Source organism: Scyliorhinus torazame, chromosome 8, assembly GCF_047496885.1.
Source record: "Scyliorhinus torazame isolate Kashiwa2021f chromosome 8, sScyTor2.1, whole genome shotgun sequence".
In the NCBI taxonomy this organism is placed as follows: domain Eukaryota; kingdom Metazoa; phylum Chordata; class Chondrichthyes; order Carcharhiniformes; family Scyliorhinidae; genus Scyliorhinus; species Scyliorhinus torazame.
This window is the reverse complement of record NC_092714.1, coordinates 86172721-86196601: the sequence shown is the minus strand read 5'-3', so window position 1 is coordinate 86196601 and position 23881 is coordinate 86172721. Positions and strand designations below refer to the sequence as shown.

The following is a 23881-nucleotide window of genomic DNA, read 5'->3' as shown; positions in this document are numbered from 1 at the left end:
AATAATCTTCTTAAATTTAAATCTCAATGTTCACTTGATGCTTCTGAGGAGCCATTTTACTGCACCAACAACATGTATTGGCTGGATACCTTTTAGGTGATTTTACACCATTAATGTTTTAGCTCAGATTTTGGAGGCCTGTATCCATGAACCAGGTCCTTATTCCAGAAGGTAGAAAATTAGACCTTTCTGGGTCTATGATTCTGCCAAAGAAATAATGCAGCAAGGTTTAGCAGCATAGAATCATAGAATTTACAGTGCAGAAGGAGGCCCATCGAGTCTGCACCTGCCCTTGGAACGAGCACTCTACCTAAACCCACGCCAGCACCCTATCCCCACACATCCATCCTATCCCTGTAACTCCACCTAACCTTTTTTGGACACGAAGGTAAATTTAGCATAGCCAATCCACCTAACCTGCACATGTTTGGACTGTGGAAGGAAACCGGAGCTCCCGGAGGAAACCCACGTCGACATGGGTAGAGCGTGCAGACTCCGCACAGACAGTGACCCAAACCGGGAATCGAACCTGGGACCTTGGAGTTGTGAAGCAAATGTACTAACCACTGTGCTAGTGTGCTGACACATTGATAAAGAGCTCCCTGGAATCTGAACTAAGCAGTGCCACTACAACTGTCGTTTTAGTGTTGGATGCAGTGAAGACGCTCCTACATGCACAATCACACCCATTCTTTTATTTTCATTATTATCAATGGATATTCAGTGAAACTTAAAAAGGACATTTCAATCAATATCATATGGTGTTTTAATCATTGCAAAGACTTATATCATGCTGGCTCCCAAATTCCACGAAACAAATCTTAGCTAAGTCAAGGGATTCTATTCCTCTGCCATTTGTCAGTGTGACGTCCCATTGAAATATTCATCTAATGTATTAACATGAATCTTATCTTTTACTAATATGCATTACCCTATGTTAAATCACACTTAAATACTCTCATTGTCACTTTACTAAATCATATTGATTGAGGACATTTTATTCACTTTAAGTCACAGAGAAAAACTAGCCCTAGTGGTGGCAGTGAATGTTTAAGATGGTGGACCATGTGTAATCAATCTGAGGTTAAGTTAAAGTCAAATGGGGAAAGATTTCTTATGTTGTTTTTCCATTAGCAACATCAGAAACAAAGGGGAAGGTTTTATACAGTGTTTTTTTCTGCATCAGAAAGACAAGGGGTCAAGATTTTGTTAGAGATAGTGATCAGAGGCAAACTTTCCACTTTCCACTCTGTCTACAGTTTATAACACATAGGAGATCATCCACTATGATTTACATATTAAAAACAGAGGAAATGCTTGCTCTTTGTTGGGAAAGCATAGCAAGAGTTTGACATGGAAATATCTGGTGATGATACAGGACTTTTGTTCTTCACCATGGATAATAAAATTGTAAGTTATTTCTATGATACTAATTGTGATTTTGGTATGATAGAGAAATCTTCTCTGATGGTGTCCAAAATGGAACCATTCCATTACGCTTCACTGAAATGTCTAACCCCATTTAATACAAAAATTAACTACATTCTTTCCCAGAAAAGTACATTTGCAAAAAGATGTGTTTGGATGTTTTCTTTATATTGTCACTTTAAGGAGATTTCAAAGTTAAATGCATATTCTCTAACTACCTGCTGCCAATAACTTTAAGGCAAAGCTCACAGGAACAAATGACTATGAGACATTTGCGACTAAGAAATACAAGTCAACTGTTAATATTTAGGAATATTTTATCAAATAAATCAGTGCATTTCTCTTTTACAGAACTTCACTTGCTTACCTGACAATGATGCTTTTCCAGTTAATTTCCTTACAATCCAAATAATCAGAACAAGTATTATCACTCCAAATATGGGTCCAATGATTGACACTGTCATTATAGATAACATATACAACAATAATGAATAATACTCCTCATTTATCAATTAACATTCAAAACTCACTTCAGGAAAGACACCTTATTCAAAAACTTAGCTTTAATAATTAGTTTGTCATATATTCCTGATCTATAATTAAGAGCTTCTTCAAAATGGGTTCATAATGTAATAAAATGTATCATGAGTGTTCATGGTTGCTGGGTAAAATGCTAGTAGTGTCTCTAATGTAAAATAATCTATTATTGAGTGCCTGAAAACTATTCTTGAAAGACCAAAGATGAGGTATGTAGGCCCGCAATACAGGAAGCAATTACAGTTCTAACTGTTTATGACAGAAGATAATGAAGTAAAGCTCCCTTGAGTATAATTGTTTATGTGATCATTATGTCAATGTGTGTAAGTAAGTTTTGAATGCTCAATACCACAGGCTATATAAAGCTTGGTGCAGTCAGGCCTGTGGGTAGGCTGACTAGCAGGGAAGCAGGAAGAATTGGTTGGGAAGTCTGGAGCCTGAAACCACAGCAGATCTGACTTCACACTTCAACATTATTTTTCCCCCTGCTTTTCAGCCCCATAGTCTGGAGCTGGTTTCTCTGTTGCAGAATTAAATAGAGTTCTGTACATTTCTGCTATAAATTAATATATTCCAAATATATTAAAATACACTCAATTATGCAAATAGGCAGAGGACGCAGTTAGGAATAAGGGAGTTTATTTTGCATCATGGTTTTTAAATGTTTGTAGTAGGTAATAATTTTAAAAATTAAATAACTTTCATTAATGTAATTTTAAACTTCTGATTTGACCAATTAAATTAGGTAATGCAGCACTTAAATAACTTCAGCCCTGATTGGGCTGATATCTTGAATTGCAATGATATGACTGACAGGAAATAAATGGTTTAACATATTTCTATCATGTGGCCATAATCTTCATGCATCTGCTCAAAAACAGGTGGGCATATTTTATGTCGACCATGATTTTGGACAGAACTCCCAGAAGTGGCAGTGTAAGTTGAGAGTTGGTAAAGTGTTCCCCAGATATTCCATTTCCATCCATTCAGGAACAATATGGAAAAGTAAGGTAAACATCGCGAAAATCTAGGCTTGGGCACAGACTGAAAATCATATTCTAATCCAGCATTGCGAAAGCTTCCAGACCAGCCAGATTTATTTTTCCGGACCACTTTTGTCTGGTTGGTCCCAAAAATGTAAAAAAGATGTTACAGAGACAATAAATGAAACCAAAATATCTGTCTGATGGTTCATGAATCACACTGAAAGGAAAATAAACCTCAAACATATGTATAGCATTACCTGAAATGTATGTTATTGTTCTTGAGCGATTGACTTCTGCATTCGGTTGGTTTATTTCAAAAGTCTCTTCCTTTTTGGATTCTAAAATATATCAAGAATGAACAAAAGTGTAGTTGGGAAGTTCACACTAAAATCTCTTTAGTCATTATATCATGAGAGAAAAGTAACTGAGAAAGAAAAAGGAAAGAAGAAAATGCTCAGTTCCATCTTCACACACAAGGAACGAGCTAAAAAAAATCACTCTAATTTGGGGGGAAAGTATCGACTTTTTTATCCTGTTTATTTTTGTTCAACCGCAGACTGTGACATTTTGTTTCTTTAAAATTATTTTCCTGTCATCAGCCTTTCCTTGTCTATTTATTATATTGTGGCGTTGTGATCTAATAAACAAAAAACACCCGCTATGTTTTTTCTCTGACTGAGGTTCATGAATTCAGCATTTGAAGCACAGCCTGTTCCACACAACAGGGATATGTGCCATCTGAAAGTTCACCATCAAGGAATTCTGCTACCATGGGCGAAATTCTCCCGAAACGGCGCAATGTCCGCCGACTGGCGCCCAAAACGGCGCCAATCAGACGGGCATCGCGCCGCCCCAAAGGTGCGGAATGCTCCGCATCTTTGGGGGCCGAGCCCCAACATTGAGGGGCTAGGCTGACGCCGGAGGAATTTCCGCCCCGCCAGCTGGCGGAAACGGCCTTTGTTGCCCCGCCAGCTGGCGCGGAAATGACATCCCTGGGCGGCGCATGCGCGGGAGCGTCAGCGGCCGCTGACAGTTTCCCACGCATGCGCAGTGGAGGGAGTCTCTTCCGCCTCCGCCCTGGTGGAGACTGTGGCGGAGGCGGAAGGGAAAGAGTGCCCCCACGGCACAGGCCCGCCCGCGGATCGGTGGGACCCGATCGCGGGCCAGGCCACCGTGGGGGCACCCCCTGGGGCCAGATCGCCCCCCCCAGGACCCCGGAGCCCACCCACACCGCCTTGTCCCGCCGTTCAAAAGGTGGTTTAATCCACGCCGGCGGGACAGGCAATTTATCGGCAGGACTTCGGCCCATCCGGGCCGGAGAATCGAGCGGGGGGGCCCGCCAACTGGCGCGGTCCGATTCCCGCCCCGCCGAATATCCAGTACCGGAGACTTCGGCAACCGGCGGGGGCAGGATTCACGGCAGCCCCCGGCGATTCTCCAACCCGGCAGGGGGGCGGAGAATGACGCCCCATATTTGTACAAGAGTTGCTTTTCTTATGCGAGGCAATAAACATGAGTGTCAGGAGAGCTGTACCCTAGCATGGGTCAATGCCTTGCAAAAGAAGGAAGAACCACAGCTATGACCTTGACCTTACACCACTTGTATATGTTGCCTACCATTTTGCAACAGAAATGTGGGTTACACTTGCTGATAATTGTGAATTCCTGTAGGAACTTGAAATTGTTGGAAGATGTATATAGTTTGGTAGGTCTCATAAAGAAATTCTGAGACTTTAGAATTTAATACTAAATGTTTATTAACTACTTGTAATTATATATGCATACAGTGTGCAATGTCTAAGTATGGAGCTGTTGCCATGCCTACATCTACACATGTCTCTGTCCAGTACAAGATTGCTCCCTAGACTCAGGTCATGTGCTCTTTTACTTCACACTGTGGACACTAGTGTACCCAGTCCCACTTTAATCCTTTCTATGCTCGACCCTTATGCTACAGAAATTGAGATATATAACATCTAAAATTGTTTGTATCCCAGTAGGATATTTATTGGAAAAATCTGTACGAAATCCCATAAAAAGTAATTTCTCTTAGCAAATGTACATTTGCATATTGTTGCAAAACAATGTAGGGTTGAAATGACTGAAGTTGGTTCATCCTATGACCATAAGACTGAGCTTCATATCAGCAATGTAGATATGGTAGAAATTTTCTAACCCCTAAAAAATTAGTTTGGGCATGATTCATGATTAAACCATGCTTGTTCATTGCGTTGGAAGAGGCATGGTAAATTGGTGCTGCCTGCTCATTTAAATGATGGCAGTGTTAATCTAGTGCTCCTTGCACTGTGCACTGGTTACAACATCAGTAACGGCTGGGCAGCATGTGGCGCAGTGGTTAGCACTGGGACTGCGGCGCTGAGGACCCGGGTTTGAACCCCGGCCCTGGGTCACTGTCCATGTGGAGTTTGCACATTCTCCCCATGTCTGCATGGGTTTCACCTTCACAACCCAAAGATGTGCAGGTTAGGTGGATTGGCCATGCTAAATTGCCCCTTAATTGGAAAAAGAAAAAATTGGGTACTCTAAATTTATTTTAAAAAACCACCAGCAATGGCCTGCCATTGTGGGCAGCTAGCACTAAAACATCACCTAAAGCTCTGAAAGGGGTGATGGGTTCTGGCTGCAAAAGGGTGGGAGCTTTTTCAAATGTCAATCTTGGCCATGTTACTTTGAGCAATTGCTGAACATTCGAGAGAACAAGCACCCATGGTTTTCAAACATGCATTGGATGTCTTTGTGGAAGAAGTGGAAAGGAGAGGCATCCTGCATTTCTAGGAGAGCAAAGGAGGAAATGGGAACAAGTAAGGGCAGGAATCAATGCCAGGTGTATTGCTCCAAGAAAATAGATACAAGTCTAATGATCTGACATGTATTGTCCAGGACAGTAATTTCAATCTTCAAATTATATTTTACACAAGCTACATCATAAACTTCATTTGTCACTCAAGTCGCAATGTCCTCATTACTCACCTACTAGCAATTCCTTATCGACCAGTAGTCAAACTTTCAGTTTGCATGGCTTACCTTACCCTCTCAGTCTTAGCATAGCTATAAACCTCATATGCATAACTCACAGCTCACACACTGGCAACTAGTCACCATGACAACCACATCACTCAAACATATTGCAGGACATTCACTGACACAGTTTTCTCTTTCTTGCATGTGAAGCTGACACATAACATGAGGCAGAGGCAAACAAGCAGCAGAGGAGGGCAAGCCTAACTGCCCATAGAGGAGACAGTGCTGGCCATCATAGGAAGGAGCATCACTGGCCCAGTAGACACTGGCAAGGCAGGAGGAATTGATGAAGAAAACATCTAGCATACCTAATCCTTCTTCTCTCATTCCGCTTCTCCCTCATCCCACAATCCCTTCTCACTCACAAGTTGTAGATGAGCTAATCATGGACTTTCTACTTTCTCCTCTCGCCACATCACGACCCTTGTCCCTTTGTCATTTCAGATGCCCAAAAACTGAAACCTTTCCAGTCAATGGAGGAAGAGGAAGCAGACATTGAAATTGAAGAAACTCTGGCACTTAAATCTGCACTCACACCTACTAGTCCAGGACTGCACACTAGCTCCGTTGCTGAAAAGTCAGGCAAGGGTTTCGATGAACCAGGTTTCAGAAGAACAGTATACATAACAAAATGCTTGGTGTACTGGAAAACCTGCCAGAAAGTATGCATTGGTTGTCAAGGTGCATGTTGTAGTCCAACACAAATCTGACATTGAGCTTTGCACAGAGATTGAAGCACAACTTTTCCAGGATAGAAGATAATCACCACCATCAGCACAGTTGTGGAACCCATCATGATGGACTGTATGACGGCTGATGTTGCATCTTCCACTGCAGACTTTCCATAAAAGTTGAACTACCGTATATGAGGGCAGCACGGTGGCACAGTCGTTAGTACTGCTGCCTCACAGTGCCGAGGGCCCTGGTTCGATCCCAGCCCTGGGTCAATGTCTGTGTGGAGTTTGCACATTCTCCCCATGTCTGCGTGGGTTTCGCCCCCACAACCCAAGATGTGCAGGATAGGTAGATTGGCCACCCTTTGGAAAACTGAAATCACAAGAACTACTTTAAGTGGAGCTCAAACTACTAACATCATGTGTGGATGTTGCCGTTGGACTGGTGTGGGCACAGTAAGAAGTCGTACAACACCAGGTTAAAGTCCAACAGGTTTGTTTGGAATCACTAGCTTTCGGAGAGCAGATCCTTCATCAGGTGACTAGGGGCTTTTCACAGTAACTTCATTGAAGCCTACTTGTAAGCAATTATTATTATTATTATTATTATTAGCAATGCAGTCTTTGCCCTGCATTGAGTTGTGACTGCAGCTGTTAGTAGGTTTCAGTCACAGCCTCTTTAGGTGAAGCAAGGACATCTCCTGCATTGGTCCTTGCTGAAGTTGAGGTCAGGGAAATGCTTCAAGGCATTCAACAGATAAGGCCTGTCCTGTTGAGACCCTTCTGCCTCATCTTCTCTTCTAGCAGTTTGTCCTGTTCTGCATGGCCCTTTGTCATTCTTGCAGTCATGTTCTATTCCTGGAAGAAACCATGCTGGGAGAAACGTTTTGCAACGTAACTTTTAAAAGTACTTCAGCACCAGCCAGAGCATTCCCTATTTATTAATTGAACTTTAGTCAACGGTAGGAAAGATCCAGAAATATGTATGAACATGTGAACAATGAGCAGTAGGACATTCAGCCCCCGGAGCCTGTTCCACCATTTAATAAGATCATGGCTGATCTGATAGCAACCTCAAATCTGCATCCCGCCTGTTCCTGATAACATATCTCCCCTTGCTTACCAAGAATGTATCCACCTCTGCTTTAAAAATATTCAAAGACTCTGCTTCCACCGCCTTTTCAGGAAGAGATTTCCAAAAACTCGCGACACTGGTTCCCCTTGATCCACAGCACAGGTTACTTCCTCAAAGAATCCCAGTAAGTTAGTTACACATGATTTTCCTTTCATGAAACCATCATCACTCTGCTTGATTACCATGAGCTTATCCAAGTGCCCTGTTATAACTTCGTTAATAATAGCTTCTAACCTTTACCCCATGGCAGATGTTAAGCTGACAGACCTGTAGTTTCCTGCTTTCTGTCTCCATCCCTTTTTGAATAAAGGAGTTACATTTTCCAATCGAATGCGACCTTCTCTGAATCTAGGGAGTTTTGGAAAATTAAAATCTGGACATCAACTATCTCACTATACACTAATTTTAAGACCCTAGAATGAAGTCCATCAGGATCCAAGTTCTTATCAGCCCACAGTTCCAACAATTTACTTCGAACCACTTCTCTGGTGGCTGTAATTTTCCTGAATTCTTCCTTACCTTCCATTTCCAGGGGCGAGATTCTCTGACCCCCCCCCACCGGAGAATCCCCGGGGGGAGGCACGAATCCCGTCCCATCGGCCCGACACCGGCGCCGTTTTCCGGGCGGGGGGCAGGTTTTCCCCCATGCCGGTCGGGGGCCGTTGGCAGTGGCCCCCCTCCGGCGATTTTCCAGGCCCCGATGGGCCGAACGGCCATCCATTTTTGGCCAGTCCCGCCGGCGTGGGTTACTCAGGTCCCACACGGTGGGACCTGTTAGGTGAGTATGCGTGGGCGGTCCTCGGGGGGGGGGGGGGGGGGGGGGGGGGGGACCCCGGGGGGTGGGGGGCCACGGTGGCCTGACCCGCGATCGGGGCCCACCGATCTGCGGGGGGGGGCTTGTTCCGTGGGGGCACTTCTTCCTTCTGCGCCAGGGCCCTGAAGGGCACCGCCATATTACCCGGTGACTGGCTCGGATAAGAGAACCCCCCACACACGTGCGAAAACACGCCGGCCGGTCTGCGCATGCGTGGAATCACGCCGGCTGGGGCACCGCCAACCCCTCCACCGTCCACCTAGCCCCCTAGAAAGGTGAGTATTCCTCACCTTGGGAGTCCGTTGACCCCGGAGTTGTTGGCGCTGGTTTTCCCACCGGCTTGGGGACTTAGTCCCCAGAAGGGAGAATCCTAGTCCAGATTTATAACTGCTTGTATCCTCTATTGTGGAGGTTGATGCAAACTGCCTGTTCAATTCATCTGCCATCACCTTATTTTCCATTATCAATTCTCCAGACTCACTTTCTATAGGACCAAGGCTTACTTTGTTAACTCCTTTCATTTTAAAATATTTATGAAAACTCTTACTATCTATTTTTATATTTCTGCCTAGCTTTCACTCATACTCTAACTTTCCTCCGCCATATTAATCTTTCAGACATCCTTTGCTGCCCTTACATTCTGACCATTCTTCTGACCTGCCACCTGTCTTTGCCCAATACTGGGTCTCTATCGCCTGCTCCCTGGTCAGCTCCAGAACATGCTGTTCTAAGAATCTATCCCCAAAACATTCAATTAACTCCTCAGCTAGGCTACCTTTGCCCACTTAACTTTTCTCGGTGATATGCAAATTTAAATCTCCTTTGATAGCACCATACATTTCTAACTATCTAGAATGATTTCTTCCTTTTTACTCCACCCGACCATGTGGTTACCCTTAAGGGCCTTTACCATTTCCACATCCTGGTTTCCTGAAAGTAACTCCTCCTTCTGTATTATGCTAATACTATCATTAACTAACCGAGCCACCCCTTCACCTTTTCCTTACTTCCTGCCCTTCCTATATATCCTGTACCCATCAATATTCAGGTCCCAATCCACATCCTCCTGCAGCCATTTCTCCATAATGACTATCCAATTATACTTATTTATTTCTATTTGCGCTCTCAATTCAACTGTTTTGAATGATACATGTATTCAGATACAGAGCTTTTAGTTTTATCCTTTTATTCTTTTTAGAACCTCTAGAGTCATCTGCTGATTTACAGTTGGATTTGCACTCTATCCCTTCCTGTTATGGTCTGTTTTTCTTTGCCTTTCTCTTTTGCCTGGTCTTTGTTCTTTCATTTACCACACCTTTCAAAATGTGATCCCTTGGGCCACTTTTAGTTTAAGACCCTCTCTATTTCCCTAGTTATGTGGCTCACTCGATCAATGACCCCAGCATAGTTCGGGTAGAGCATCTGTCAGAAGTGCACAGTGAAAGGAGTTGTAAGAGAGTTGAAAGACATATCTTGATTCAGTTAATTAATTAATGCAAAAGTATCTTTTATTTAGTTTGATGTATTAGTTTACTGTTTGATGTATGTTGATTTTAGTTTGTTCGTTACAGTAAGAATCTTAAAACATGAAACCTTGTCCCTCCATTTATTTCTGTTGGTTTCTGGGTATTTAATCTTTTTTAAATCTCAATGGGGATGGTAACAGCTAGCAAACCTCATTCTCAAAATTGTGCTTGGCATACGTCTTGTCAGAAGTATGCATATGCATCTCAGAACTTCTTTTCAAGTGTTAGGACTCAGCTTAGCACATAAAAATTGAATGCTACACATTCCATTTTCTCCCTCTGAATCTTTGTTCTTGGATTACATGGTTTAATTTTAACAAGGCCTCATATATATTACAAACCAGGAGAGGCCTGAAGATGGGCCTAGTCTCAGGTTAAGTTCTAGAGATTAAACATTCATTGAAGGCTATCATGAATGCTCCCCTATGCAATTAATTCTAAGAGGTTTGTTGCAGGTGGTTAGGATTTTAGTACAATAGTACTGCTAATTAGGAATAGCACACTTCAGAAGAGCTGATATTCAATGTATTATAAACATGAATGTTAATATTGGAGACTGTCTTTCTGTGGTTTTCGTTGAATTGTGTAGAAAAAGAAAAAGGACTCCATAATTGAAAATGAATTATTGGAGCTTTTCCAAACAAGCCTTCATTTTAACCCATGAATATTTTGATTGTTTGGATCTTCATCTAAAGAAGTAGCCCTAGAAATCCATTGGTGGTCATTTTCCAAAATTCTTTGGACTCTGCAATGGTTCCTACAGATTGGAGGGTAGCGAATGTATCCCCGCTATTCAAATATTGAGGCAAAGAGAAAACAGGGAACTGTAGACCAGGGAGCCTAATGTTTGTAGTGGGGGAGTTGCCAGAGTCCATTATCAAGGATTTCACAGCACAACATTTGGAAAGCAGTGGTATAGTAAGACAAAGTCAGCATGGATTTGGGAAATTGAAATCATATTTGACAAATCTACTGGAATTCTTTGAGGATGTAACTGGTAGAGTTGACCTGGGAGAACCAGTGGCTGTGATTTATTTAGACGTTCAGAAGGCCTTCGACAATGTCTCACATAGCATATTACTATGTAAAGTTAAAGCGTATGGAATTATGGTAACGTCTTGAGATGGATAGAAAGCTGGTTAGCAGACAGGAAACAAAGAGTTGGAAAAAAAGGGTATTTTTTCTGAATGGCAGGCAGCGACTAGTGTGGCACCACAGGGATTAGTGCTAGGACCCCAAATTATATTTTAATGATTTGGACGAGGGAACTAAATGTATTTTGTCCAAATTTGCAAATGATACAAAGCTGGATGGAAGGGTGAGCTGTAAGGAGGATGCAGAGATACATGGTAGATGCAGTATAATGTGGATAAATTTGAGGTTATCCACTTCTGTAGCAGAAATCAGAAGGCATATTATTACTTGAATAGGTGGATTTAGAAAAGTGAATTCAGCAAGACCTTGGTGTCCTCATGCATCAGTCGCGGAAAATAAGCGTGCAGGTACAGCAGGCAGTAAAGAAAGCAAATGGCATGTTGGCCTTCATAGCGAGTGTAGGAATAGCGATGTTATATTGCAATTCTACAGGGTGTCCTTATATGAGGAAGGATACTCTTGCTATGCAAAGGTTTACCAGGCTTATTTCTGGGATGGCGAGACTGTCATATGAGGAGAGGTTAAATCGGTTAGGATTATATTTATTGGAGTTTAGAAGAGTAAGAGGGTATCTCATTCAAATTTATAAAGTTCTAACAGGATTAGACAGAGTAGATTCAGAAAGAATGTTCCCGATGGTGGGAGAGTCCAGAACTAGGGGCAATAGTTTGAGAATAAGGGGTAAACCTTTTAGGACTGCGGTGAGGAAAAATTTCTTCACCCAGAAAGTGGTAAATCTATAGAATTCACTTCCACAGAAAGTAGTTGAGGCCAAAACGTTGTGCGATTTTAAGAAGGAATTAGATGTAAATCTTGGGGCGAAAGGGATCAAGGGATATGGGGGGGGGGGAGGTGGGATCAGTGTATTGAATTTGATGATCAGCCATGATCATAATGAATGGCACAGCAGGCTCGAAGAGCCCAATGGCCTCCCTGCTTCTATTTTCTATGTATGCTTCTTTATATGTCTCCATATTTGACGCAAGTACTTTTTCATTCCACATTCTATAAATATTGCTTCTCATTGTAATCAAAATTCTAAAAGTTGGATGGATGATATCAACTGGGGACAGGACAAATGTAAGTGGTGCCAAGCTGGATAGCAAACATTTCAAGCCTCCATAACATGAGGCCTGAGAAATTTTAACTCCAGGGGTTCTTTTGCGTATGGCTCGTCAATCTCCAACCCAAATCTGACAGAAAGTGGTTGGTTGTTGGCAGGCTGGAGTGAGATGTTGAAGAGTAGGAGGCGACACCCAGGGACCTGAAGGAGAAGACACTGGCTCTCAGGTCAATAGGTTAGTCAGAAGACCCTTGATGAGCTGAAATGGAAAGCCCAGGGTAGGAGGAGACCCAAGAATTCCTTATGGGGCCTGGTGGCTTTTGAGTGGGTATCTTTCCTACTTGTTCAGAAGAACAGATTAAGACTGCAGTTCACAGAAAGACGGCAGGATTGATATGGATTAAATGCATGGCACTTATCATTTATGCTGACCATGGTGAAAGCTGGGAAGGAAGGGTGAATCCTGATTCTTTAAAACCTAACATTTTTACCTAACTACAGAGAGACAGCATTTCTTACCCTATATTCATTAAATTGTGGAAATGTGGAGCTTTTAAGTGTGAAGATTTGTAGGAATTATTTTGTTAATAGTATCGAAAATGTAACAACTATTATAATGATCCGTCAGCACATCTGAAAGAACTAATCATTATAAGTGTCTAAAAGATCAAAATTGTTGCAGTTGTGTGAGTACGAACGTCAGTAGAGAAAATTACAATTTGACAATGAGGACCTGAATGTGTTGTAAGCACAGTAATGGAATAATACATGTACTTTTTCAATGGGGTAAGGGACAGACAGAGAATATGAAAAATGGGTCAGACATGTAAGGAGTGTGAAAGATGTGCCAGACAAGGTCAACTGAGTCCTCAAATAGTCTGGAAGGACGTGCACAATTTATGGAAGAAGATGAAAGTAAGGGTTGAACATTATATGCCGGCACAGAGACAATAGACTGAATGGTCATTTTTGGTGCTGTATCATTCTATGATTTTCTTTTTTTTTTAAAGTGTTTTTATTGGTTTTCACAGTTTTATGTTACACATTCCAGTTCGTACTTTAAATTTAAGTTTCATCACCACGCACAGTATTAAGAAAACCAACCAAAGAAAAATTAAATATTACAAATTAGAGATAAGCCGAAGAAGAACGAGAAGAAGAAAACAAAAGCAATACAAATAAACAAGGATCATTATACATATTTACATGTTTCACCTCATTGTACATATTTACATGTTGGACCTAGCATGTATTTCATGGTGTATTGTTGCTCCTTCTGCTTTTCCCGCTTGCCCTCAGGCCTGTCTCCTGCAGCTATATCGATTGTGCCCCGCGGCCTTTTTGATGGATGTTTGCTTAGGCTGAGTTTGTAGCTCGAGAAGGCTCCACCCTCATTTAAGAGATTCATGATCCCTTCCATATTGGCTTGGGAGTCCAAGATTTGGAGTAGAAGGTCATCTTTATAGAGTTAAACTCTATGGTCTCAGTCCCCGCTCTGGATACCTCTCCAGCCTTTCGCCATTCTGAGGATAGCCAGGCAAACAGCAGAGGACACAGTGGGTATCCCTGCCTCATGCCTCTGCGCAGCTTGAAGTTTTTAGAGCTGGTGGTGCTTGTCACCATGGAATCGCTGTACAATAGTTTCACCCAGGCAGTGAACCCTGAACCAAGCCCAAACCCCTCCACTACCTCTAAGAGGTACTTCCACCCAACTCTGTCGAAGGCCTGTTCTGCATCCAGGGAGATGATCATTTCTGGTGTTCACTCCCCAGATGGGGTCATTATCATATTCAGCAGGCACCTGATGTTCGATGTTAGCTGCCTGACCTTGACAAAGCACATCTGGTCCTCTACGACCACCTCCGATACGCAGCTCGCCAGCCGCCTAGCCACGGTCTTTATCAGGAATTTTGCATTTACATTGAGCAGCAAGATAGATCTGTGGAACCTGAATTCAGTTGGATCTTTGTCTTTTTTGGGTATCAGCAATACTGAGACTTGCGCCAATGTTGGTGGCAGGGAGACCCTTACCAGCGAATCTGTGAACATCTCCCGCAAGTGCGGAGCCAGTGCTGGTGTGAATCTTTTGTAGAGGTCCGCTGGCCCCAGCACATTCCTCGACTGCATGGAGTTGATACTCTCTATGACTTCCCCCATTCTGAACGGTGCTTCCAGGCACCTTCTCCTACCTTCCCCCACGACTGGCATGTCCAGTCCGTCAAGGAACTGCTTCATCTTTGAGTCCCCCTCGAGGGGCTCGGATGTGTACAGCCACTGGTGGAAGGCCTCAAAGGCCTTGATGACCTTTTCCGGCTCGGCCACCAGCCTGCCATTCTTGTCCCTAACCTGCGCTATGGCACGGTGACACAGTGGTTAGCACTGCTGCCTCACAGCTCCAGCAACCCGAGTTCAATTCTGGCCTCGGGTGACTGTCTGTGTGGAGTTTTAAATTCTTCCCCGTGTCTGCATGGGTTTCCTCCGGGTGCTCCGGTTTCCTCCCGCAGTCCAAATATGTACAGGTTAAGTGGATTGGCCAGGATCAATTGCTCCTTAGTGTCCAAAAGGTTAGGTGGAGTCACTGGGTTAAGGGGATAGGGTGGGGCTCTGACCCAGGTTGGGTACCCTTTCAGAGGGTCGGTGTTGCCTCAATGGGCCGAATGGCCACCTTCTGCACTGTAGTGATTCTATGATTCAATTTCCCTCCTGGCTGCCTGCTTTCTCAGCTGGTAAGCCAGCAGGCGACTAGCTTTGCCTCCTTACTTGTAAAAGGTCCTTTTTCTGGCAGAGTTGGTGCACTGTTTTCCTCGTGCGAGCAAGTCAAAGCCCATTTGTAGCTTTTTCCTCTCCGTCAGAAGCTCTACAGTGGGGCCACGGAGTACCGCTGGGCCACCTCCAGAATGGAGTTGACCAGCTGTTGCCTAGTCGCCCTCTCCTTCCTGTCTCCGCGTGCTTTGTACCCAATAATCTCTCCCCTGATCACAGACTTCAGTGCCTTCCAGAATGTGAAGGGTGAGCACTCTCCATTCTGATGGTTGGTAACGTGCCCGTCTATGGCCTGTGATATTGTTTCACAAAAAGACTTATCGGCAAGGAGGGTCATGTCCAAATTCCATGAGGGGCGTTGGGCCCGGCCAATCTCCAATCTCACATCCATGTAGTACGGAGCATGGTCAGAGATTACGATTGCGGAGTATTCTGCTCTTACTACTCCGAGAAGCACGGATTTCTCCATTACAAAGAAGTCGATCCTGGTGTAGACCCTGCATACCTGGGAAAAGGAGCTGGGTGTGTGAACCACCACCCCCATTGTTCCATGAACGTGCCTAGTTCCTTCGCCATATTTGATGTTTTCCCTGATTTGAGGTTTGATATGTATGTAGTTAAAATCTCCCTTCCCCCCACCCCATGATGCGTCATTGTGTGTCTATGTCATGGATTTCCACCATGGACTTCTTTATGATTTCTGTGTCATCCCAGTTGGGAGTGTAGATGTTAACACGGACTACTGATGCCCCTTCCAGGACACTGTTGACCACGGCGTACCATCTCCCTGGGTCCGTAATCATCCTCATCGCTATAAACACCATCCTCTTGTTGAGCAGTATGGCTACCCCCAGCTCTCATCCCGTAATAAGAATCGTACGTCTGTCCCACCCAGCCCTTTCTTACCTGCAATCAGTCCTTCTCCCTCAGGTGTGTCTCTTGGAAGAAGACTATATTGGCCTTCAAACTTTTCAGGTGGGTGAAGACACTGGATGTTTTCACTGGGCAGTTAAGTCCCCTGAGGTTCCAGATGATTATTCTGACAGGTTTTATTTTTGCCACTTTGACCTCCTGCAGGGTCAACTATACTTACCTTGTGGATGTGTCCCTGCATTCAGAGGTTTGACATTGTTAGGGGCCATCCATGATGGCCCCTGTCACGGTACTCACCATGATGTCGGGCCCCTGCGCTCCGGGTCTTCCCTTTGTCCAGGGGCCATCCATGGTGGCTGCCAATTATGTGTGTGCAATGTGGTTGAACCCCTGCACTCGGAGTTTCCCTTTGTTTGGGACCCTCCAAAGTGGCTGCTTGCGGTGCCTTTGTGTGATCCGTCATAGCTAGCCTAGAGCCCTTACATCCCCCTTGTTCTTCTGTTGTCCCGCTGAGTCTATTTCCCTTTCCTCTTCCTCCCTTGCCCCTGCAAACTCCACACGGACAGTGACCCAGGGTCGGGATCGAACCTGGGACCTCGGCACTGTGAGGCAGCAGTGCTAACCACTGCGCAACCGTGCTGCCCCAGCTCTTTCTATTTCTGGCGGCTTGGGGAAATTGTCTCTTCCCACCAGGTTACCCAGCATTTGGGCCACATATTCCGTGGGGTTCCTGCCCATCGTCAGGCCCACTATGAGGAGCTTCTGGCACTGTGATCAATTTTCCTGATCCCTGACCTTTTCCCATTGCACCCTTGTGTCGCCACCAACCTTGCCATTTCCATCTCTAGTGCAGCAATCCGGTCGCTCTGGTCTGGTGAGGCCTTCTCTTGCTCCCTTTTCGTTATGTCCTGGGTCTCCAGCCACCTTTTCCAGAGCCGCTTGCAGGGTGATCAGCGTCTCTGCCACCACCACCTTGACCGTTGCTCTCACCTCCATCTTAATGATGTGGAGATGCCGGCGTTGAACTGGGGTGAGCACAGTAAGAAGTCTTACAACACCAGGTTAAAGTCCAACAGGTTTGTTTCAAACACTAGCTTTCGGAGCACTGCTCCTTCCTCAGGTGAATGAAGAGGTATGTTCCAGAAACATATATGTAGACAAATTCAAAGATGCAAGACAATGCTTAGAATGCGAGCATTTGCAGGTAATTAAGTCTTTACAGATCCAGAGATAGGGGTAACCCCAGATTAAAGAGGTGTGAATTGTCTCAAGCCAGGACAGTTGGTAGGATTTTGCAAGCCCAGGCCAGATGGTGGGGGATGTTTTATTATGCTCTTGACGTAGCATAAGCTGCTTCCTTGATGTGCACTCTGACAAAGGAAGGTTCAGACTTGGAGATAGCTTTAACACGTTTATTAAACTATTAACAATTCTCCTACTTGGATTCAATGCTACTGTTAATCCTGCTATAGCTACTCAGACTGGCGAACCAGTCTGCTACAATCCATGTGGTGGGAGTGATGTTCAATCAACCCTGTGTCTGTTCTCACTGAGAGTCTCCACTGGAAAGAGGAAGACCATGTGTGCAGTGTCCTTATATATGTGTTGGTGTAATGCCTCTCTGTAATAGTGTCACCTCTGTGTGTATCGTGAATGCCCATTGGTCGTGTCCAATCTTACATGATCTATCATGTCTCTGGTGTTCCCTCTAGTGTCTAGCTAGGTGTAGTGTATGTACATTAACCCTTTGTGTACTTACTGTGCTGTATGTCACCACATCCCCCCTTTTTTCGTGTTGCATATTTTCTCTACAGTGTTAAAGAACATTGAACAAACTAGGTAGATGAGTGATACTCTGTACAAGTTATGATAACAGTGACCATTAAACAATAAGTCCAAATCATATGCATGAGACCAAAGTTCATTAATTATTATGGTCGAGTGGCTTTCTTGTTTGGTGATGTTGATGGTGGCATTGCATTGTAAACACCATCAGTGTCCCTGTGCTGAAGGAACCAAGAAGTGGTCACATCACTTTGTTGTCTGATTTGGACTATTTTTTTCTTTCCATGCTTGTGGTGGTAATTCTTGATGGCATCTGTCCTGAAAGCCAGGTTGCCTGTTGGTAGTGCGGCAAACGTGAATTGGTAAGATGCATTGTCCTGCCATGGTATGTCATTGTACTGAGCTGAGCACTAACAGTGTCCCTCATTTTCAGAGTTGTACCATGTCGTACCAGTCGTAGTTCCATTGGTGTTGTTTTTGTCGTGCTTGTTGTTGACATTGTTGCCTTTGGTACGCTTCTTGCCATTGTTTCTGATATTGTTGTGTTGGTTGGTTTTGTTGTCGTGTTTGCTGCGCTCAAGGACCACACTCTGTGGATAATACGAGTCCTTCACACAGTTACTCGTGTCAGCGTCCTTTGTGGCATCTGCTGTTTCCTTGAGCGTGCCGTCACTGGGTTTGCAGCGCTCCCCATCTGGAGTCATGTCCGGCTTACTTGAATCAGCTTTGGCTTGTCGACTGGAGTCTGGTCTGTTTCACCTGAGTCAGTTTTGGCGTGTCAATGCTCCCGTCTGGAGACCTTTCTGGTTCACCTGAATCAGCGTTGATGCTCCCCATCCGGAGTCACTGAAGGTTCACTTGAGTCAGCTGCGATTTCTTGATGCTCCCCATCCGGAGTCATTTCAGGTTCACTTGCATCTTCTGAGGTCTCTTGATGCTCCACATCCGGAGTCAAAACAGTCAGGAATGCATTTGCTTGTGGAGAGGCTCGAGCGAATGAGGTTTGAAGTAACGTGGTGTCACCGGAGTCACCAGTAGTCTCACTGTGATTGTCGAGTGCCTCTGTACACACTAGCTGAGGTCTGTCACGTTGCACATCTGGTATGGGAAGTGGGATGCCGTTGTCACTTGTCTCACATACAGTGGATAGAGCCTCAGTGTCTTCTTGTCATTCACTTGAGCTGGGTAGACCGTCAGAGTCTTCTTCTGGTGGCTCAAATAATCTGGGTGGACCGTCATAGTCTGTTTGCTGTACACTTGAGCGTGGCAGACTGTCATAGTCTTTCTGTTGTTCACTTGAGCGTGGTAGACTTGCATCGTCTGCTGCTGGTTGCTCAGAGGAGGTTGCTAGACCCTCATGGTCTTGTTCATGCAAGGACTCCACTTTGGAGTCTTGCATTGCTTCTGTCGTAGAGGCTGTCCACGAGCTCACTGTGGAGGCTTGTGTCACTCCCTCTGTGGAGTCTTGCAGCGTTCCTTGTGTGGAATTGTGCATTGGTCTCTCTGTGGAAACTGTCATCACTTCTTGTTCATGCAAGGACTGCACTCTGGAGCCTTGCATTGCTTCTATCGTGGAGTCTGTCCACGAGCTCGCTGTGAAGTCTTTCATCGCTTTCTGTGTGGAGGCTGGGACCCTTTGTGGTGCGTGGACCACTCTCTCTGTGGAGTCGGGGACCCTTCGCGGTGCGTGGACTATTCTCTGTGTGGCAGAAGGCCGCTCTCTGTGGGCTTGTACCGCTCTCTGTCTCTTGGTGTCAGGCCGCAGCATAATCCTGCACTCACGAGTCGGGATGTCATATCTGCTGGGCTGAAGATCCTCAATTCCGAAGAATTCGTCGTCGGGGTCGTCAATGTGCAACACGTCTAGTTGCGGTTTGGATTTGGTACTGGGTAGCCTCCAAGGTGAAAGCTTCGTCTGAGTTGTTGTCTTCCAAGACCATATCATCACGTTTTGTGTCGGAGCTGGCATTGGACTCGCGATGTCCAAAGAAGAATTCAAGGTCTGAGTCACAATCTTCAAGGACTGTATCATCTCTTTGGACGGTGCTAACAGCTTGTTGCAGGGTTCTGCGGAAGTTACTTTCAGCTACTGGTCGATGTTCAGGCATTGTGCTGTCGTTCCAGGTGAAAGCATCCGGTTTTGAGGATTTCAATTTTGTTTTTGTGGTTTGGGACATTTCCCCTTTAAGTGGGCACGGTCTGACATCATGACGCTTGTGACGTAGAGCGTAGGAAGCGATTGCGCATGCGCAGATCGCTGTTCCTTTACTTGGGGCCTTTTTTGCAATTGCGCATGCGCGGCTTCTCGCGCATGCGCAAATGGACCTTACCGTTCTGTGCATGCAACTGCGTATTGGCAGCGCCTTTTCCAAGATGGCTGCAATTCAAAACTGCCGTTCGTTGCTGCAAGCCTACCTCGCGGTGAGTTTTGGCGCCTCTTTTACCTTTGTTCCTTGTATTTTCCTCGCAGAATTCTTGGAATTTGTCCAGGACTGTCTGGAAGTCGCTCTTTGTTTTGCCCCTTAGAGTATTTGAAGGTCTGGAAGATTTCAGCTGCTTCTGGACGCGCGATGGTAAGTAGAAGCTTTATTTTCTCTGCATCCGCCACGCCATCTAGGTCGCACGCTACCAGGTAGATCTCGAATCTCTGCCGGAACCAACGCCAGTTTTCACTGAGATTGCCTTGGTACTGGAGCTGCTGTGGAATCGGAATCCCGAACATCATCTTGCCTGGCTTTTGTTGCTGGTTGTCACTGTTCGCTGAGTTGAAACTATATGGATTTAACAGTCCACTTCTGGAACCATGTATTGTTATGCTCTTGACGTTGCATAAGCTGCTTCCTTGATGTGCACTCTGACAAAGGAAGGTTCAGACTTGGAGATAGCTTTAACACATTTATTAAACTATTAACAATTCTTCTACTTGGATTTGACGCTACTGTTAATCCTGCTAAAGCTACTCAGACTGACGAACCAGTCTGCTACAATCCATGTGGTGGGAGTGATGTTCAATCAACCCTGTGTCTGTTCTCACTGAGGGTCTCCACTGGAAAGAGGAATATCATGTGTGCAGTGTCCTTATATATGGGTTGGTGTAATGCCCCCCTGTGGTAGTGTCACCTGTGTGTGTATCGTAAATGCCCATTGGTCGTGTCCTAACTTACTGACCTATTGGTTGACTGTCTGTGTGTCTTTTCTCTGGTGTTCCCTCTAGTGTCTAGCTCAATGTGTACTTACAGTGATGTATATCACCACAGGGATGAATGTAATGCGACATGAATCCAAGTTCCGCACACATGTGTGCGGCCTCAACTGGCACCTGGGATTCATGTCGCATTACATTCATCCCCGACCACCTGGCCTGGGCTTGCGAAATCCTACCAACTGTCCTGGCTTGAGATAATTCACACCTCTTTCACCTGGGGTTACCCCTATCTCTGGATCTGTAAAGACTTAATTACCTGCAAATGCTCGCATTCTAAGCATTGTCTTGCATCTTTGAATTTGTCTATATATATCCTTCTGGAACATACCTCTTCATTCACCTGAGGAAGGAGCAGTGCTCCGAAAGCTAGTGTTCGAAACAAACCTGTTGGACTTTAACCTGGTGTTGTAAGACTTCTTACTGTCTCCATCTTAATGGCCTCCTTGAGCTCCTGGAGTTCCTGTGTAAGGAACTCCCTCCGTCCATCCATTGTGGGGGGGGGGCTCCGTGTGTGGCCTGGCGGTCCGCCTCATCCCCCACTTGCTTGCTGTCACCTCATTTCGTCTCTCCAGACCTTTGCTGCCTATTCCATCTTTTCCGCCCCTGGACCTGCTGCTGCCTGGCATTTCTTCATTTCTTGCCTGGTGGTGTTGGAGGAGGGTGAGGGGTGTTTTCTCCCGATTATAGGCGGCTATTTTGGACTTAAGTGCCTAATTCCAAGTTTTCAGGAGGAGAGCCAGCTTTCATCCGTTCGCTCAGCAATCCCCGTCACCAGAAGTCCATTCTGTGATTTTTCTGAACATTAAAGTTTCAGCACAGGATATATTTAACATTTTAGGAAGCTACTAATTGTAAGGGTATTTGCAAAAACATTTGGCGGGTTTCTCTGACGCGTCGGACCAGATTTCTGGTTCAGCACGCCATCGGGATTCTCCATTTCTCCGGCTGGTCAATGGGATTTCCCATTGTGAGGCAGCCCCACGCCATCGGGAAACCCCCGGGCTGCCGGCAAAATGGAGAATTCTGACCAGCGGAGAATTCAGCCCATTGAGAATCGTTAGCAAGAAAGTACAAAGAAGTGAAAAAGCAGGTATATCCAAGTTAAATTATAAGTACAATGTTGAGATCGAGAGATAGAAATTTGTTTGTGCCTATTTTGGGCAGCATACACCTGAAGCAAAGGGTTCAAAACTGGTTTAGCTCATCAAAATCACTGACAGTGCCTGCGGGCTGCATCTACACAGGCTCCTCTTACTTCAGGAGGATTGCATTTTGGGTTGCTTGCCTCACAGGCGGCACCCTCAGTTAAGGAGATGGAGAGAACAGTGGATGGTTTAGCCATCTGCTACAGGCAGTGGCCTGGAGCACTGTTGAGCCAGGAAGAACTCTCCTGCTCCTCTTGACTCAGAATCAGAGAACTATTATGGCATAGAAGGAGACCATTTGGCCCATCGTATCAGCACTAGCTCTCCAAATGAGCATCCGAAAAGTTCCAGAGATGTAGAGGAGAGGATTGCAAAGATGATTCTGGATAGGAGCGAAAGCAACAGGGTAGTTGTTATGGGGGACTTTAACTTTGTATTGACTGGAAACGCTATAGTTCGAGTACATTAGATGGGTCCGTTTTTGTCCAATGTGTGCAGGAGGGTTTCCTGACACAGTCTGTAGATAGGCCAACGAGAGGTGAGGCCTTATTGGATTTGGTACTGGGTAATGAACCAGGACAGGTGTTAGTTTTGGAGGTCGGTGAGCACTTTGGTGATAGTGACCACAATTCGATTACGTTTACTTTAGTGACGGAAAGGGATAGGTATATACCGCAGGGCAAGAGTTATATCTGGGGGAAAGGCAATTATGATGCGATGAGGCAAGACTTAGGATACATCGGATGGAGAGGAAAACTGCAGGGGATGGGCTCAATTGAAATGTGGAGCTTGTTCAAGGAACAGCTACTGCGTGTCCTTGATAAGTATGTACCTGTCAGGCAGGGAGGAAGAGGTCGAGTGAGGGAACCGTAGTTTACTAAAGCAGTCGAAACACTTGTCAAGAGGAAGAAGGAGACTTATGTAAAGATGAGACATGAAGGTTCAGTTAGGGCGCTCGAGAGTTACAAGTTAGCTAGGAAGGACCTAAAGAGAGAGCTCAGAAGAGCCAGGAGGGGACATGAGAAGTCTTTGGCAGGTAGGATCAAGGATAACCCTAAAGCTTTCTATAGATATGTCAGGAATAAAAGAATGACTAGGGTAAGAGTAGGGCCAGTCAAGGACAGTAGTGGGAAGTTGTGCTTGGAGTCCGAGGAGATAGGAGAGGTGCTAAATGAATATTTTCATCAGTATTCACACAGGAAAAAGACAATGTTGTCGAGGAGAATACTGAGATTCAGGCTACTAGACTAGAAGAGCTTGAGGTTCATAAGGAGGAGGTGTTAGCAATTCTGGAAAGTGTGAAAATAGATAAGTCACCTGGGCTGGATGGGATTTATCCTAGGATTCTCTGGGAAGCTAGGGAGGAGATTGCTGAGCCTTTGGCCTTGATCTTTAAGTCATCTTTGTCTACAGGAATAGTGCCAGAAGACTGGAGGATAGCAAATGTTGTCCCCTTGTTCAAGAAGGGAAGTAGAGATAACCCCGGTAACTATAGACCAGTGAGCCTTACTTCTGTGTGGGAAAAATCTGGGAAAGGTTGAAAAGAGATAGGATGCATAATCATCTGGAAAGGAATAATTTGATTAGAGATAGTCAACGGTTTTGTGAAGGGTAGGTCGTGCCTCACAAACCTTATAGAGTTCTTTGAGAAGGTGACCAAACAGGTGGATGAGGGTAAAGCAGTTGATGTGGTGTATATGGATTTCAGTAAAGCGTTTGATAAGGTTCCCCATGGTAGGCTACTGCAGAA

General features: G+C 44.9%; 1 protein-coding gene across 1 annotated transcript in view; it reads right to left on the bottom strand.

Moving 5' to 3' along the window:
* Positions 1–23881, bottom strand: part of LOC140428751 (uncharacterized) — a 127450-nt gene that overhangs the window by 46363 nt on the left and 57206 nt on the right. Inside the window, exons 3-4 of the mRNA XM_072515458.1 lie at positions 3209–3289; positions 1796–1885 (exon numbers count right to left, since the gene is read on the bottom strand). Of these exons, the coding sequence (XP_072371559.1) occupies positions 1796–1885; positions 3209–3289 (171 nt within the window). The remainder of the gene's footprint in view (positions 1–1795; positions 1886–3208; positions 3290–23881) is intronic.